Source organism: Nerophis ophidion, linkage group LG08 (assembly GCF_033978795.1).
Source record: "Nerophis ophidion isolate RoL-2023_Sa linkage group LG08, RoL_Noph_v1.0, whole genome shotgun sequence".
Taxonomy (NCBI): Eukaryota; Metazoa; Chordata; class Actinopteri; order Syngnathiformes; family Syngnathidae; genus Nerophis; species Nerophis ophidion.
The window spans coordinates 3,782,707-3,801,544 of record NC_084618.1 but is presented as its reverse complement, the minus strand read 5'-3'; the positions used below and the strand labels follow the sequence as shown (position 1 = coordinate 3,801,544).

The 18,838-nt window shown below is 41.1% G+C and overlaps 1 protein-coding gene across 1 annotated transcript in view; it reads left to right on the top strand.

Moving 5' to 3' along the window:
* mta3 (metastasis associated 1 family, member 3) overlaps positions 1-18,838 on the top strand; it is a 70,757-nt gene that overhangs the window by 10,142 nt on the left and 41,777 nt on the right. Inside the window, exon 3 of the mRNA XM_061907501.1 lies at positions 16,920-17,013. Coding sequence (XP_061763485.1) covers positions 16,920-17,013 — 94 coding nt within the window. The remainder of the gene's footprint in view (positions 1-16,919; positions 17,014-18,838) is intronic.

The window sequence follows — 18,838 nt, the reverse complement described above, 5'->3', positions numbered from 1 at the left end:
GGGCTAGGCGATATATCGATATACGCGATATATCGCGGGTTTGTCTCTGTGTGATATAGAGAATGACTATTGTAATATTCGAGTAAACGTTCTCACGCAGTTGTTTTTAGCTGCGGGCATTACACTACAGGCTCTCCCCACTCCTTCTTGTGTCTCCTTCTCACAGAGTGTAAGCGCACCTTCTTACATACGTCACATGTCATACGTCACATACGTATACGCCCTCGCCCAGCAGAGAGGTAGTAGCGTGGCTAACGTTAGCCGTGATGCTAGCGGAGTGTTGCGAAGGTGCGAAAGAAGGTGCGAATCTGGTAACAAATGAAGGAAGAATTAATTCCTAAGAAAAACAGTACGGGGTCCATCGTCTGGCGGTGGTTCGGCTTCAAGTGGGAATATTTTGAATGGACAACTTTAATTTGTCAAGTGTGGGGCACAAGCGTTGCTACCAAAAATAGCATTACTGCTAATATGTAGCATCTTTTGAAAAGTCAACTGCTAATAACTTTAACAATTACAGTTTTGGTAAATTGACTTAGTTGTGATTTCCATCTCTGCATGAAAGTTTCAAATGATCATATATTAATGCAGTATGAGCAAGAATGTTTTAATGTAGACACATAGAATCATCATACTGCTGTGATTATATGCATCGAGTGTTCATTCAAGGCTGAGGCAAAATACTGAGATATATATATAGTATATCGCGATATGGCCTAATTCAAATGATCATTTATTAATGCAGTATGAGCAAGAATGTTTTAATGTAGACACATAGAATCATCATCCTGCTGTGATTATATGCATCGAGTGTTAATTCAAGGCTGAGGCAAAATACTGCGGGCGGTTTAGCTCGTTTGGTAGAGAGGCCGTGCCAGCAACTTGAGGGTTGCAGGTACGATTCCCGCTTCTGCCATCCTAGTCACTGCCGTTGTGTCATTGGGCAAGACACATTACCCACCTGCTCCCAGTGCCACCGACACTGGTTTGAATGTAACTTAGATATTGGGTTTCACTATGTAAAGCGCTTTGAGTCACTAGAGAAAAAGTGCTATATAAATATAATTCACTTCACTTCACTACTGAGATATATATATAGTATATCGCGATATGGCCTAAAAATATTGCCATATTAAAAAAAGGCCATATCGCCCAGCCCTAGTCTACATTAAAACATTCTTGTTCATACTGCATTAATATATGCTCATTTTAAACTTTCATGCAGAAAAGGGAAATCACAACTAAGTCAATTGACCAAAACTGTATTTATTAAACAGTTATTAAGCAGTGGCACAAACATTCATGTCATTTCAAAACAGAAAGTGCAATATTGTCAGATACATTTTAAAACAAGCTATTAGTGCACTTTTGTGCATGATGTCACTAAGATGACATATCAAAACAACACTATATTAAAATATACTTTGTGTACAGAACACCACTACAATAGTTTAAAACAAATAAAGTGCACTTTTGTGCATGATGTCACACAAGATATTTCAATAACTGTCAAATAAAAATGGGCTGCATAAAAGGAAATCAAATAGTGTTCGTCCTTCGCTATGTGGTAGGTTCCTGCGGACATTATCTCCTTTTGTTGTTGGCTATTTCTTTCATACGTTGTTGATGTGGAAATGGTTGCCTCTGCATTTTGTTGGTGTGGCACCGAACGGAGATGTTGACATGCAGAGTTTCAAGCACTCTTCATTCTCTAGCAGGTGACTTTTCAAATGATGCTACTTATTGGCAGTAATGCTACTTTTTGTAGCAACGCTTTTACCCCACACTTGACAAATTACGGTTGTCTGTTCGACATATTCCCACTTGAAGCCAAGACACAAGAAGGAGTGGGAAGAGCCTGTATTGTAATGCCAGCAGCTAAAAGCAACTGTGTGTGAACGTACACTCGAGTATCACGATATAGTTATTTTCTATATCCCACAGAGGCAAACCCGCGACGTATCGAGTATATCGATATATTGCCCAGCCCTACTTGAGCCCTGTTACAAGATTCCTTCACGATACTGTAGTTCCTGCTCTGTACAAGACAAAAGCCCAATTAGAGACAGCGCCCCCTGTTAGTCTGCTGCTAAGAATGCACCACAAAAGCTGGGTGACTTTACAGATGCATTTTTGTTATTACTTTTATTATAGTTTTTTACAAGGTGCTGTTTGCACAGCAGAAAAGGGAGTATGTATGGCTGCACCAGATACATTTAATTTCATTTAAAAACTGCACTTTTGAGTTGAAACCAACATTTTGATGATTTTAATAAACTACAAGTGGAGAAAAAGGCATTGAAATTTCTGTTTTTTTAATTTGAAAAAATATCGAACCGGGACACAAAAATATTGAACCGAACTGAACAGTGAATTTTGTGTATCGTTGCACTCCTAATGTTTATCCGGTAGAGTTGTGAAACTTTGACTCAGCCACACACAAAGGAGTTGTAGGCCACATGCTTTTCCAAGTTTCCGTCTGTTTTGTCGCGTAGAATGACGTCTGAAGCACCAAGTAATGCAACCGACGGATAATTCTTTGCTCTGGTATATGGAATAAATGTATTGCACAATTAAGTGAAGTGAAGTGAAGTGAATTATATTTATATAGCGCTTTTTCTTTAGTGACTCAAAGCACTTTACATAGTGAAACCCAATATCTAAGTTACATTCAAACCAGTGTGGGTGGCACTGGGAGCAGGTGGGTAAAGTGTCTTGCCCAAGGACACAACGGCAGTGACTAGGATGGCGGAAGCGGGAATCGAACCTGCAACCCTCAAGTTGCTGGCACGGCCGCTCTACCAACCGAGCTAAACCGCCCCTTAAATTAAATGTTTTGTTCGTATTTACTTTTAGCGGTAAGACCAAGACCTCTTGTGTACTTGGATAGTTTGAACAATGTTTGTTGCACGGTCGCCACTTTGTTTATTCAAAAGTCATGTGACTAAATATAACCTCGGGGTTTCTCCTTAATTTAGTTGAATGCTGTGCGCCTCCACGGCATTTTTATTAAAGCCACACCTTGAAAAAAAGTGTTTTTTTTTAACTTCAAAACAAATAAAGTAATACAATAAATTGTAGCCCCCAGAAGAAATCACACAATCCGACACTCTTTTAAACTTTTATTACCAATTTTATGATAACAAACTGCACAATTCCAACAGGCTTTACCTCCTGTGCAAACGCTTTCGTCTCGAGAGTCTACGCCAGGGGTGCCCATTACGTCGATCGCGAGCTACCAGTCGACCGCGGGGGGTGTGTCAGTCGATCTCCAGCCAGGCTTTTAAAAAAAATAAACCTAAAAATGAGTGATCATCAATCTTCACCAAGACGTCACTTAAATGACATTCACGGTACCGGAGGGTCTTGTGAGATGACGCTGGCTGCTGCAAGATCATTATTATGAAAATATGACCGAGAGGAAGGCGAGAAACACTTTTTATTTCAACAGACTCTCGCGCCGTACCTTCCGTCAAAACTCTAAAGGCCGACTGCACATTTCCTATCTTCACAATAAAAGCCCTGCTTCATGCTGCCTGTGCTAACTAAATACAGAGTCCCGGAAAACTGGCGTGCACAAGCGATCCCTCAGAAAGCTGGCGTGCACATCACTTGTGCACGCCAGCTTTCCGAGACTCTTATTTTTTTAGCGCAGGCAGCATGAAGCAGGGCTTTTATTGTGAAGATAGGAAATGTGCAGTCGGCCTTTAGAGTTTTGACGGAAGGGACGGCGCGAAAGTCTGTTGAAATAAAAAGTGTTTCTCGCCTTCCTCTCTGTCATTTTTTCATCATAATGAACTGGCAGCAGCCAGCGTCATCTCACAAGACCCTCGGGTGCCGTGAATGTCAATCAAGCAAGCTACGGAATTTGCCGCCAATGTTTTTCTTGTAAAGTGTATGGAAGCTGGATGAATTAGATGCCAAAAACCAACCACTTTCATGTGGTATTGTACAGAAAGGACCACTTTTTTTCTCCTCCATTTGAAAATGTGGGCGTTATCATCATTACTGTCTGATTCCAATCAATGCAAGTCATCAGAATCAGGTAATACACCAACTTATATTCTTGTCTTCGTGAAAGAAAGACATCTATATGTGTTACACATGCTTGTATTATCATTAAACACATTTAACTTGTTTACAAAAATGTCTCTTTCATAAATAAATAAATATAAATGATATATATAAATGAGGTAGATCCCCTCGAGTTGGTCAATTGAAAAGTAGCTCGCCTGCAGAAAAAGTGTGGGCACCCCTGGTCTACGCCAATCACCTTACAGGCAAACTGACATCAAATCCAAACCACACAATCATAAAACATTAACATTAGCTGGTTGTTACTGTAAAGTAGGGGTGTCAAACTCATTTTAGATCAAAATAAAGACAACTTTAGATTGTTCTGAAAATGTACACATCATAATGTTGTTGGATTTTTTTTTACACTTACATGTTGCAGTTAATAGTATTCTATCTTTATTTGTTGTTATTTATACTTTCTGAATAAATGATGTGTTAATGTTCATCAGTCAACTCATTACTGTTAATTTTCAATCCATCCAGATAAAAAAGATATATCTTAATCAAATTACAGGCTGTTATTCATGTATTTTGCTCGTTTTCCTCGACTGGTGCACTAACATGTGGTTTTTATTTTTGTCATATGTAACATAATCTACAAAGATACAAAAAATTACTATTGTGACATCTTGTGGACACATTTAGAACAGCAGTTTCATTCTAAAATTTCGGCTCATTTTTATATGGCTTAAAAATATCGAGCTATTAATAAAAGGCCATGTCACCCAGCCCTACCTGAAAGTTTCATGTTCCGTGATTCAATCAAATGACGCCAAATAGATGGATAGACATAAAGACAAAATAGATTATATCTCTGCTAAAAGTCCAAGCTTTGTGTAAATATTTTGACAAATAGGAGACGTATTATATATGTGAAGAAGAGCAGGAAACAGCTCACACATTTATGTAACATTCAGGAAGAAAGATGTCACCCAGCTTGAAAAATGTCTCATCTAAAAGCTACGCAAAGTAGCCCAGAGTTTTTTTTATTTGAATTAGGGCTGAGCGATATGGCTTTTTTAAAATATCTCTATTTTTAGGCCATATCACAATATATTATATATATTGCGATATTTTGCCTTAGCCTTAAATGAACACTTGATGCATCAATTGTGCTAGGTTTTTGCTTTCCAGCAAAATGTCTTTTTCTGAGTTTTTGTCTCTCTCTCGCTGGCTCCCACTCCAACTCCAACAGCGTGTCTCACACCAGCTGCTGCTAATGAAGGCTACATGTGATCTTGTAAAGTTCTCTATCAAATAAATTGTCTCCCACTTGGACTGCCGTTTATTTTGTACTCGTGGAGGGGGTTGGTTTCTACATGACGTTCAGGGTTATCCCTAGATTGCCAAAATACCTGTTGCGGTGGTGGAGTGGTCATCATGACGTCATCGTAAGATTTATTAATTTATTTTAAAAGGCTTAAAAAACAGTAGACATACATTTAAAAACAAATATGTATTGGTACTAATTAGTATTCACATATATTTTTTAAATATCATTTGTCCATATTTTCAATTGTTGCTGCTTATTTTAGCGACTTTTCTTTATTGGAAATTGACTAGCAACAAATCTAGCATATTTTCTGGTGTTATTTTAGACTGTAATCATGTTTAGAGACTCCCTTGATGTCCCAGACAAACAGCTGCAGCGAGTATGATGTCACACTTGCTTTGTGCTGCTGCTCCGGCTGGACTTTCTCTCCTCTTCCAATGTCATTTTAATATTTGCACATTTTGTAGATGGTTGTCCTCGAGTATATCCGGGATATATTAAAGTACGTCCACATGGCAGACATGCTGCCTCCACTGCAGACAACCCCGTGCATATTGCCTACCTCGTTACAACATTCGCTGGTTAAAGTTTATTCTGGCGGCAAACTTTTCGGTGCATCCTTAGTCAAAAGTGCGCAAATATTAGGCTATAGACGGTATGTTTTTCATTCATGTGGTTTTGATGTTAATTTTCCCATGATCGCGAACACACTGTGCCTGAAAGGGGATTGGCAGAGAACTAAGAAATGAGACGGAAGTGTGTGAAGGGAATACCTGTTGGAACTGGGGCCGTTGTTAGCATAAGATTGGCAATAAGAGTTAAAAAGAGCATCAGACTGTCTTTGACTTCTTCCGTTCCATTATTTAAATTTGTATTCACGTAATAAAAATACATTTTAAGGTTTGGCGGCGTCTTGGTTGACAAGACTCTGCAACATCGCATGGACATCAGGGGGCAATAACTCTGGATTGGAAGACCGGGTTGGTGGTTCCTCTCTTTAAGAAGGGGAACCAGAGGGTGTGTTCCATGTATTGTGGGATCACACTCCTCAGCCTTCCCGCTAAGGTCTATTTAGGTGTACTGGAGAGGAGGCTATGTCGGATAGTCGAACCCCGGATCCAAGAGGAACAGTGTGGTTTTCGTCCTGGTTGTGAAACAGTAGACCAGCTCTATACTCTCGGCAGGGTCCTTGAGGGTGCATGGGAGTTTGCCCAACCAGTCTACATGTGTTTTGTAGACTTGGAGTAGGCATTGGACCGTGTCCCCGGGAAGTTCTGTAGGGAGTGCTCAGAGAGTATGGGGTATAGGCCTGTCTGATTGTGGCGGTCCGCTCCCTGTATGACAGGGGTCTCAAACATGCGGAGACGTTATTATACGGCCCGCGCTTCGATATGACAATTTAATGTTGGTGCGGCCCGCAAGTTTAAAATGAACGGCAATTTATAGGTCATGCTTGCCAACGTCCTCAGTTTTCCCCGGGAGACCCCTGAATTAAATAAAGGGCACCAATTCTCTCAAAGCCAATGTCGATATTTACCAGATCAACAATAATCAGTTAGTGCCAGTATGGCACTGTCTTTAGCGCCCCCTACGTCCTGGACTGACAGCATTCAGGCCCAGATGTATGTTGCAACTATGTTGTTGCAAGATATATTTGATCAACAGCTACACACGTCACACTGAGGGTGGCCGTAAAAAAACTTTTAACACTGTTACAAATATGTGCCAGACTGTGAAACCACACCAAACAAGAATGACAAACACATTTCGGGATTATTTACGCAACTTAACACAACTTAAACACAAGAGAAGAAATACCCAGAACACCTTGCAGGGCTGCAATATACAGCCCCCGGCTACCACTAACCCCCTACGCCCCCACCCTCCCTACTTGCGTCGGTTGAGGTGTTGTATAATGTAGCCCTGCAAGGTGTTCTGGGTATTTGTTCTCTTGTGTTTAAGTTGTGTTAGGGTGCGTAAATTCTACCAAAAAGGGTTTGTCATTCTTGTTTGGTGTCTGCTCACTGTGTGGTGCATATTTGTAACAGTGTTAAAGTTGTTTATACGGCACCGTCAGTGAGACCTGTACGTATTGCAGCCACTGACGTTGTGCTGCACAAGTCTCACACAACATGATACACTTTGGTTGTGAGATAAAAAAAGTGTGCACGATGACATGTAGTAGAGCAGTAGTCTTCTTTTGGGGGTGCGCGGACCCCTGGAGGTGCTTGAAGGTATGCTAAGGGACAAGTGACATTCATCAAAAAACATTCTGAAAAACAGCAGCAATTCATAAATCATTTATACATGTTTATTTAATAATACTTCAATGAAGTATGAATTTAAATTCATAAACTGTGGAAGAATAATACAACAATCCAACATTCAGTGTTGACAGCTAGACTTTTTAAGGACATGTACCATAAATATTGATGTTAAAGATTTATTTTTTTGTGAAGAAATGTTTAGAAGTTGATGAATCCAGATGGATCTCTATTACAATCCCCAAAGAGGGCACTTTAGGTTGATGATTACTTCTATGTGTAGAAATCTTTATTCATAATTGAATCACTTGTTTATTTTTCAACAAGTTTTTTAGTTATTTTCATATCTTTTTTTTTCCAAATAGTTCAAGAAAGACCACTACAAATGAGCAATATTTTGCACTGTTATACAATTTGATACATCAGAAACTAGTGACATAGCGCTGTATTTTACTTCTGTATCTCTTTTGTTCAACCAAAATTGCTTTGCTCTGATTAGGGGGTACTTGAATAAAAAAATGTTCACAGGGGGTACGTCACTGAAAAAAGGTTGAGAACCACTGTTGTAGAGGACATTAAAGGCAGTGCAGTCACAGCAGACTTTAATAATGTCGGCCAAGTGAAAATCAGGACAAATTCGGGAGAATGGTTGCACCGGTAGATTGTCGGGAGGTGCACTGAAATTCAGGAGTCTCCCGGAAAAATCGTTAGGATTGGCAAGTATGTTGCTAGGGCGGGAACGCCATTCATAGAAGGTGAATTCATTAAAAAGTGCATGTTCGATTTTTTAAGAAATCTTTTCTTGCGGCCCAGCCTCACCCAGTTTCTGCATCCAGTGGCCTCCAGGTAAATTGTGTTCCAGACCGCTGCTGTATGATCAGTGTCAGAGCTTGGTCCGCATTGCCGGCAGTAAGTCGGACCCATTTCCAGTGAGGGTTGGACTCCGCCAAGGCTGCCCCTTTAGCACCGTTTCTGTTCATAACTTTTATGGACAGAATTTCTAGGCGCAGTCAGGAAGTTGAGTGGATTCGGTTTGGTGGCTGCGGGATTAGGTCTCTGCTTTTTGCAGAGACCTGATGACTTCAACTGGCCAGGATCTTCAGCTCTCACTGGACCGGTTCGCAGCCGAGTGTGAAGCAACTGGGATGAGAATCAACACCTTCAAGTCCGAGTCCATGGTTCTCGCCCGGGAAAGGGTGGAGTGCCATCTCCAAGTTGGGGTGGAGATCTTGCCCCAAGTGGAGGAGTTCAAGTACCTAGGAGTCTTATTCACGAGTGAGGGAAGAGTGGATCAGGAGATCGACAGGTGGACCGGTGCGGCCTCTTCAGTAATGCGGACGCTGTATCGATCCATTGGGGTGAAGAAGGAGCTGAGCCGGAAGGCAAAGCTCTCAATTTACCGTTGGATTTACGTTCCCATCCTCACCTATGGTCATGAGATTTGGGTCATGACCGAAAGGACAAGATCATGGATAGAAGCGGCCGAATTGAGTTTCCTTCGCCGGGTGGCGGGTCTCTCCCTTAGAGAGAGGGTGAGACGCTCTGTCATCCATGGGGAGCTCAGAGTAAAGCCGCTGCTCCTCCACATCAAGAGGAGCCAGATGAGGTGGTTTGGGCATCTGCTCAGGATGCCACCCGAACGCCTCCCAAGGGAGGTGTTTGGGGCACGTCCAACCAGTAGGAGGCCAATGGGAAGACCCAGGACACGTTGAGAAGACTCTGGATCCCCCGGAAGGAGCTGGACGAAGTGGCTGGTGAGATGGAAGTCTGGGCTTCTCTGCTTAGGCAGTTTCCCCCGCGACCCGACCTCGGATAAGCGGAAGAAAATGGATGGATGGGTATTGCGCTACGATCAGTTACATTAAGGGAAACCTTGACATTGACTAATTTTTATAATGGGCCTTGACACAGTCAGTAAGCAGGAAAATGTTGTGGGAGAGAAGACTGTCAAACTATATATATATTTTTTAAATCAAACAAATCACTCTTGAATTTTGATGATAGCAATAATTTACTTGCTTCCATTATTCAAAATATCTGAAAAAAAACAACCCAAATATTTTGAAACAAATGCAATTTTACTGTCAGAATGTCATACACTTAAAAAATTGTTTTTACTTGAATGCACCTCATTTTTTTTTTTCAAAATTTTTTTTTCTAAAGTCCTGCCTAGGACTCAAGGTGTATTTTAAAGGGGAATTTACCACCGAGCACACCTGCCGGAGTCTCCTCACTCATCTTTTTACTAATGTATGCATTGACCTGCATTTATTAGGGAAAAAAAAAAAGAAAAGTGTTTATTTATTAGAAAAAGAAAGAAAGAATGAATGAATGAGAAGGCTGCTTTCTGAGCTGCCACCTTATAGTGGTCGGGGTGTTTGCGTGTCCCGATGTCCTAAGTTGTCGGGGGCTTCTCTGGCCCTGGTAGGGTTTACAAACGGCTCCTAGACAAGGTCCCGATAGAGAGCAGCTTAAAAGACCACAAAGAAGTCAAGAAAACATTGAGACAAGTTTCCCTCGCCCGGATGCAGGTCACCGGGGCCCCTCTCTGGACCCAGAACCGGTGGACGAAAGGGTGGTCTCCTTCTACCTCTGGAAGAGGGGAAGGGTCCTGAATGTGGTTTGTGCTTGCACGCCAAACAGTAGTGCAGAGTACCTGCCCTTTTTTGGATTCAATAGAGGGAGTACTGGAGTATTGGGAGGAACGGCCGCTGGTGGTGTTTTGTTGTTCAGACTTTTGTGCATGTCATTGATTGTCCATTACTAAGCACATGGACACCCAGGGCTGCATTTTGGTGATCAGCTTTTTGGGCATGTCTTCGGACTTACAGTCCCATGTCTTGGACACTCTGGTGAAGAGAGGGACGGAACGTTCAACCAATCACTACTTGGTGGTGAGTTGGCTCCATTGGTGAGGGAGGACTCCGGTTAGACCTTGTAGGCCTAAACTTATTGTGAGAGTCTGCTGGGAACAACTGGCAGTCTCCCGTCAGAGAGTTTCAATTCCCACCACCAAAGAGCTTTGAACATTTTCCAAAGGAGGAGGAGGGGTTTTGAGTCCGAGTGGGTAATGTTTCGTGCCTCTATTGTAGAGACTTTTGATCGGAGCTATGACCCCAAGTTGGTTAGTGCCTAAAGGGGGAATCCCAGAACCTACTGTGGTGGACACCAGCGGTGAGTGGTGTTAATCGGTTCTTTTTGGCTCATGGGACTCAGCAGGCAGCTGACCGGTATCAACAGGCTAAGCAGAGTGCACCTTTGGCGGTTGTGGAATCAAAAACTCCAACATTGGAGGAGTTTTGCAAAGCCATAGAGAACGACTTCCGGACGACTTCAAAGAGATTTTGGACCATCTCAGGAAGGAGAAGCTGTGCATTGTCAACACCTTCTTTGGTATGGATGGTGTGCTGCTGACCTCGATTCTGAATGTTGTGAATCGGTGGAAGAAAAACTTTGAAGACCTTCTCAATCGCACCTACACGTCTTCTTAGGAGGAAGGAGTGCCGAGGGACTCCGTGGTGGGCTCTCTTTTCTCTGGGGCTGAGGTTGTCAAGGTAGCAGTGCCCTGGGGGTGGACGAGATCCGCCCAGATTTCCTTAAAGTACTAGTAGAATGGAAAAACAACTTGACTTTATATGCCTAATTGTGTTTTATTGTATCTGTTAAAATATATCCAATTGTATTTACAATCCCCAAAGTATGTGAAAATACCATCTGAACATCACAAAATGCGAGAAATTCAGTAGGCCGTTTGGAGTATTCCGCTCCGAATACCTTCAGCAGTTTCTGTAGATTCGACGTCATTGGATGAACCCTTTTTTACGACGACCATGTTATCAGATCCGTCGTACTGTAAATACGCAAAAATTTGAAAGAGATGTGCTATTTATGATTCAAAAATCTTATGTAAGACAAGAACACATATGCCTGGCTTTTTTTATGCATTCGAAATCGTAAATAAATAGTTAACAATTGAGTCGACAGATCGAGGGTCCTCTATTGCGTCCTCTAAAAGCATCCAGAAACCGACAACAGTATCCATTTACATGTTGTGACCTTAAACTTAACCAAATGTAAGCGATATCGTTATAAATGCCAACGTAGACGGTCTATTTTAGCGGCTCATTGATAGCGGTTTGCTAATGCGAGCTTACACTGCTATTGTTGACACACAATTTCTCGTGCTTTGTCTCAAACTTGCTAAAAGTACATTCTAGATTTTAAATCATCCAGCTCTCCCTAGGTAGTAGACACATGTGGCCATGGACCAAAAGGCTGGGCGACCTTGACATCCCCCAACATGACAAAAAAGATGTAGTTGCGGAAACTTTTTTTTAACCCTTTGTGAGGTGTGCGATTGAATCTTTGATAATGGTTAGTTTGTTAAGCATCTAACAATAAAGCAGGATCCGTTTAGCACTCAACTTCTGAAATTCAGTGCACATCTTCTTTGTGTTCGGTCTCAAAAATACAAGGTTTGTTTTCACAAAGTCTGCTTGATTAGCATTCTTGTTGATGGGGAAGGGATCTGTGGTTACTTACTCTCACTCGTCACTGGCATGCTCATTAACTCTCAAAATGGCACGGGAATCTCCCTAAGATTTATACTATTTCGATCATATCTATTTATTTGCAGACTTTGGAAGGCTTTTAGTGTCATAAATCAGATATATCTGACAATAGCTTCAATATAGAGGTGTCTTGTTTGTCCTCTTTACTGGTACTTGAACTTTTAGCACTTAAAAAAAAATAAAATAAAGGACATTAAACATTAATTAAGTCTTTTGCCCGTCTCTCAGGTCATCACAAAAATACCAGACAACTACATTGGTCGAGAAAGGTCATAACAAACGCCACAAGAGAATATTGTTAGTTACAAAACAAAAACTTTTGGCAACAGCATGATTGCAAAAGCCACAACATAGACAATCAACACAACACAATAATATTAAGCCGAAACTTAACGTTTAGCCACAAATGACGCGACTGACAAAACGGAAGTGATAGCCAACGTGCCGACTTACGGAACACAACAAATGGCACCCAAGTAAAATGTATTTAATCAGAAACGAATGAATACTAGAGGTGGATCAAGGAGGCTACGGAGTTTAAGAAGCGAGGTGCCAGCACCATTGACAAGGATGAAGGTGTATACATGCTTCCGCACACCTGGGACGTTGTTCGTCATCCGCGACGCCAGGACTGAGAACAAACATTGTATGGCCGGGTCGGGGAACTTTATTTAGCAGGTCAATCTACTGTTATAATGTTGATTACTGTAGTTTTATCAAAAGCGTCTTGAATTAGGGCTGGCCTTTTTTTAATATCTGTATTTTTAGGCCATATCACAATACACGATATATATCTCGATATTTTCCCTTAGCCTTGAATGAACACTTGATGCACATAATCACACCAGTATGATGATTCTATGTGTCTACATTAAAACATTCTTGTTCATACTGCATTGATAAATGCTAATTTTTTAACTTTCTTGCAAAGCGGGAAACCACAACTAAGTCAATTTACCAAAACTGTATTTATTAAACAGTTCTTAAAGGCCTACTGAAAGCCACTACTACCGACCACGCAGTCTGATAGTTTATATATCAATGATAAAATATTAACATTGCAACACATGCCAATGCGGCCTTTTTAGTTGACTAAATTGCAATTTTAAATTTCGCGCGAAGTATCCTATTGAAAACGTCGCAGTATGACGACACGTGCGTTTGAAGTCACCGATTGTAGCGGACATTTTTTTCCAGCCTGATCCAATCTATAAGTAGTCTGCTTTAATCGCATAAGTACACAGTATTCTGGACATCTGTGTTGCTGAATCTTTTGCAATTTGTTCAATTAATAATGGAGACGTCAAAGAAGAAAGATGTAGGTGGGAAGCGGTGTATTGCAGCTGCCTTTAGCAACACAAACACAGCCGGTGTTTCCTTGTTTAAAATTCCCGAACGTGAAGCTTTACTATGGAACAGAGCGGTCAAGCGAACATGGTTCCCGACCACATGTCAACCAGCAGGCTCTTACCGTAGACATGAGCGGAGCTTGCGTCCTCCTGCAGCTGTCAAAGAGGCTGCTGCGTGGCTTCCCTCAGAGACACTGGCGGTCACCACACCCGTGGCCACACCCCTCCGACTTTCAGGTACCATATAATCTCACTAAAACACTAGTAACACAATAAGCAGATAAGGGATTTTCCAGAATGATCCTAGTAAATGTATCTAATACATCTAAATTGCTCTCACCGCCCTCGCCTTTTTTTTCTTTTTCTAGTCCTTCACTATCACTATCCTCATCCACAAATCTTTCATCCTCGCTTAAATCAATGGGGAAATTGTCGCTTTCTCGGTCTAAACCGTCTAGCTGCTGGTGGCCATGATTTTAAACAATGTGTGGATGTGAGGAGCTCTACAACCCGTGACGTCACGCGCACATCGTCTGCTACTTCCGGTACAGGCAAGGCTTTTTTATTATCGACCAAAAGTTGCAAACTTTATCGTCGATGTTTTCTACTAAATCCTTTCAGCAAAAATATGGTAATATCGCGAAATGATCAATTATGACACATAGAATGGACCTGCTATCCCCATTTGAGTAAGAAAATCTCATTTCAGTAGGCCTTTAAGCAGTGGCACAAACATTCATGTCATTTCAAAACAGAAACTGTAAGAGTGTCAAAGACATTTTAAAACAAGCTATTAGTGCACTTTTGTGCATGACGTCACTAAGATGACATATCAAAACAACACTAAATTAAAGTGCACTTTTTGTACAGAACGCCACTACAATAGTTTAAAACAAAATGCACTTTTGTGCATGATGTCACACAAGATATTTCAATAACTGTCAAATAAAAATGAGCTGCATAATAGGAAATCAAATCGCTATGTGGTTGGTAACTGCGGACATTATCTCCTTATGTTGGTCACTATTTTTTTCATACTGTGTTGATGTGGAAATGGTTGCCTAGCATTTTGTTGGTGTGGCACCGAATGGAGATGTTGACATGCTGAGTAAGCACTCTTCATTCTCTTAACAGGTGACTTTTCAAATTATGCTACAAATTAGCAGTAATGCTACTTTTTTTATCAACGCTTTTGCCCCATACTTGACAAACTGCGGTTGTTTGGTGGACATATTCCCACTTGAAACCAAACCACTGCCAGATGATGGACCCCCTGCTGTTTTTCTTGGGAATTAATTATTCCTTCATTTGTTACCAGATTGGCACCATCTCTCTCGTATTACCACAGCTAACGTTACCTGTGCTGCTACCCCTCTGCTCCGCAAGGGCGTATACGTATGTGACGTATGTAAGAAGGTGCGCTTGCTTTCTGTGAGAAGGAGAGACAAAAAAGTGTGGAAAGAGCCTGTAGTGTAATGCCAGCAGCTAAAAGCAACTGCGTGAGAACGTATACTCCAGGGGTGTCCAAACTTTTTCCACTTAGGGCCGCAGACTGAAAAATAATATATACAGTATATATACAATATATGTATAGGCAATATACATTTAGGCCTCCACTCAGGCTTGATCCCGGGGACCCCAAATGGTTTTGGTCAAAAAAATATTAAAAATGTGTCATTATTCAGTATTATTTTGTTTTATTATTATTCAAGTTTTAAATCTCCAAATCAACATTAGGTCCATCTGTCAATATAATGATTTTAAAGATTTAAGTTGTATGTTCTTTTTGTCAAAGAAAACCCTGTTTTTTGATGCAAAAAAAAACACAAAATATGCAATATTATCATCCAATATTTTTTTTAAGTGGAATATTTGAGATTATATAATAATTGGAGCCTTAAAAAAAGTCAATAACTACTAACACCATTGATTTTAATTCATTATTATTTTTTGAGCAATGACACTTAAAAACAAATCACACTAAAATGATTGGGGATCCAAAGGGGTCCTCCCTCATTAAATTGTTAAAAAATAAATTATACATTTTTTTACTTTTTACTTTTAACACAATAATCTCGAGATCAACTTCAGATCTATCCGTCAATTTTAAGTTTTATTGTTGTTTATGTTTTTTGTTTGTTATTTTAAGCCCTTCTTTTAAAAAAAACTGCTCAGTTTTTTATATTGCAAACAAAAATATGCAACATTCTCCCCCAAAAATATCTCAAAGTGGAAAATTTAACGTGACATAATTGGAGCCTTGAATAGGTCAATAATTCACAATGACTGTTATTTATATACATTATTAGTTTTTAAAGAAAGAAACAGCCTGCATGGCAGCTTTGTGTTATTAGAGTAAACATTGCAACATTTTCTTGTTATATTTCACCCGTTTGCTCCTTTGTATCAATTTTTACGTATTTTTAAAATGTGCCATGGGGCCGTTAAAAAAATTACCTGCGGGCTGCAATGGCCACACTTTGGACATTCCTGGTATATTCGAATATCGCGATATAGTCATTATCTATATCAGAGAGAGACAAACCCGCAATATATTGAGTACATCAATATATAGCCCAGTCCAATCTTGAATGTTGAAAATGTAAGCAGAAAAGGTTTCCTTTGAGCTCAACCTAATGTGTTGGTTGTACTTCCTTCAAATAATATTTGAACGCATTGGCCATTAATTGTTGTTTACTTGCTTGTTTGAATCCATAATTCATTTCTACTGAGATTGTCCCTGAGTAGTACCAGCAGCTATTGAATCGAAGTGAATTGTTGGTACAAAGAATCGTTACACTCCTAATTAACATATATCAATGGTTCTCCGCCACAAATGAATAAATATATAGGAAACACTAGCAAAAGCCCACATAGCCAAAAAAAGAAATCCAAATACAAGATATAAAATGCACGTCTGTTTTCAACCCAAACTTTCTGTAAGGCTAAAGCTGGAAACCAGAATCGGAATCACCCGAGCGTATAGACTTATAATGAATGGTTGCCAGATGGAAACGGGCACAAGATAATGTCACCTGCAAAAGTAAATTGCCACAAGTGAGACAGCGTTCTCAAACTCCACAGCCTGTCATGTTCTGCACTCCATCAGTCTGTGTTATATGGCAGCAGCGTCTTTCATCCTTTCACTCTCGCTATTACACGGCCTGCCACACAATCAATCAATCAATCATTTTTGTCAAATGCTCCATTACTGCCCCGGTCATCTTGTCATAGCTGCACGGCGTTTTTTTAAAGTGGACACAAAGGAGACAGCACTGTCTGGGGAAATTAGAAACTTGTGTGATGGCTCCATTGTGGCAGTGGGTGGGGTGGGGTGGGGGGTACTTTGCCACCTTCTTCACTCCATCAGCATCTTCTCTCCCTGCAGACGGCCAGTGGGAATGTGGAGGCCAAGGTGGTGTGCTTCTACAGGAGGAGGGACATCTCTCACAGCCTCATCCAGCTGGCGGACAAACATGCGAGTGAGTCCCGTCGGGTGCGGTGTGTCATGCCTCTCCCTTGAACTGACTTGCATCCCAAAGTAAAGAGTGACAAATCCGTTGGTGGACAGATGAGAAATGTTCCGACTGAACACGAGTCTCTCCATCATGGATGATTTACATTATGTGAGCTCTCTTTCTCTCCAGGCACTGACTACATGACAGTCATCTCCCCATCACAATGGCAGCGCTTAGTCATCGAAAACATAAGTGTCTTTTTACATGAATGCCCTTTCCTGCCTTCATTCACATGACGGTGGAGGGCAACATGACAAGAGAGAGAGAGAGAGAGAGACGCTAATGCACCGTTTTGTCCGCGAGAGAAAGGCAGAATGGCGACGTGAGGCACGCTAGAGGGGTTCTCTCCCACCCCCTCCTTTTGTTTTGTCGCTGGTTACGTCACTAATGGATTTTCGAAAACCACAGATTGAGACCAGAGACGCCTCTCAGAGAATCCACTCGCTTCGCGCTGGGTTTGATTTGCTGATTTTTACACAATTTTGCGCGTTTGACTTATGCTGAGAGGCTGCACTAATGGCAGCATTATTGGCCAAACAACTGAAAAAAAAAACAATACCATGGATGTAACATAAGCAGGTTAAGTTATTTGCTACTATATAGCTGGAGAGAAAGCCGGAGGCACTCTTAAACGGGAACATTATCACAATTTCAAAAGGGTTCAAAACAATAAAAATCAGTTCCCAGTGGCTTGTTGTATTTTTTGAAGTTTTTTTCAAAATTTTACCGGTCTCGGAATATCCCTAAATAAAGCTATAAAGTGCCTTATTTTCGGCTCTCTGCGAAGACACTGGCCATTTCCCTGTGACGTCACACAGTGCTGCCAATGTAAACAAACAATGGGAATACCACAGCAAGATATAGTGACATTAGCTCGGATTCAAACTCTGATTTCAGCGATTTAAGCGATTCAACAGATTACGCATGTATTGAAACGGATGGTTGGAGTATGAAAATATTGAAGAATAAACTGAAGCTATTGAGCAAATAGCTATTGACGCTATTCATAGCCATAGCATGGCCGAATAGCTGCGTTAGCATCGCCGGTAAAATGTGCGGACCAAACGATCAGGACTTTCGCATCTTTTGACACTGGAGTAACTTAAATCCGTCGATTGGTAAGTGTTTTTTTCGCATTAAATGTGGGTGGAAGGAAACGTAATATAGTTGCAAATGCATCTGCAGGTTATCCATACATCTCTGTGCCATGTCTGCTTTAGCTCCGCCGGTAAATAGCATGTTAGCATCGATTGGTGTAGCATGTTAGCATCGATTAGCTGGCAGTCAATATCAACAAAACTCACCTTTGTGATTTCGTTGACTATCATTGCAAATGCATCTGCAGGTTATCCATACATCTCTGTGCCATGTCTGCCTTAGCATCGCCGGTCAAATGTGGAGACAATCTGGCACATTCAATGGGGGTCTGGCGGCAGACACTTTGGCATCTTGGGGCCAGTGGTGCAACTTGAATCCCTCCCTGTTAGTGTTGTTACACCCTCCGACAACACACCGACGAGGCATGATGTCTCCAAGGTTCCAAAAAATAGTTAAAAAAACGGAAAATAACAGAGCTGAGACCCGTTGTTTGAAATGTGCTGAAAATGAAAATGGTGGGTGTGTTACCTCGGCGACGTCACATTCTGACGTCATCGCCTCCAGCGCGATAAACAGAAAGGCGTTTAATTCGCCAAAATTCACCCATTTAGAGTTCGGAAATCGGTTAAAAAATAGATGGTCTTTTTTCTGCACCATCAAGGTATATATTGATGCTTACATAGGTCTGCTG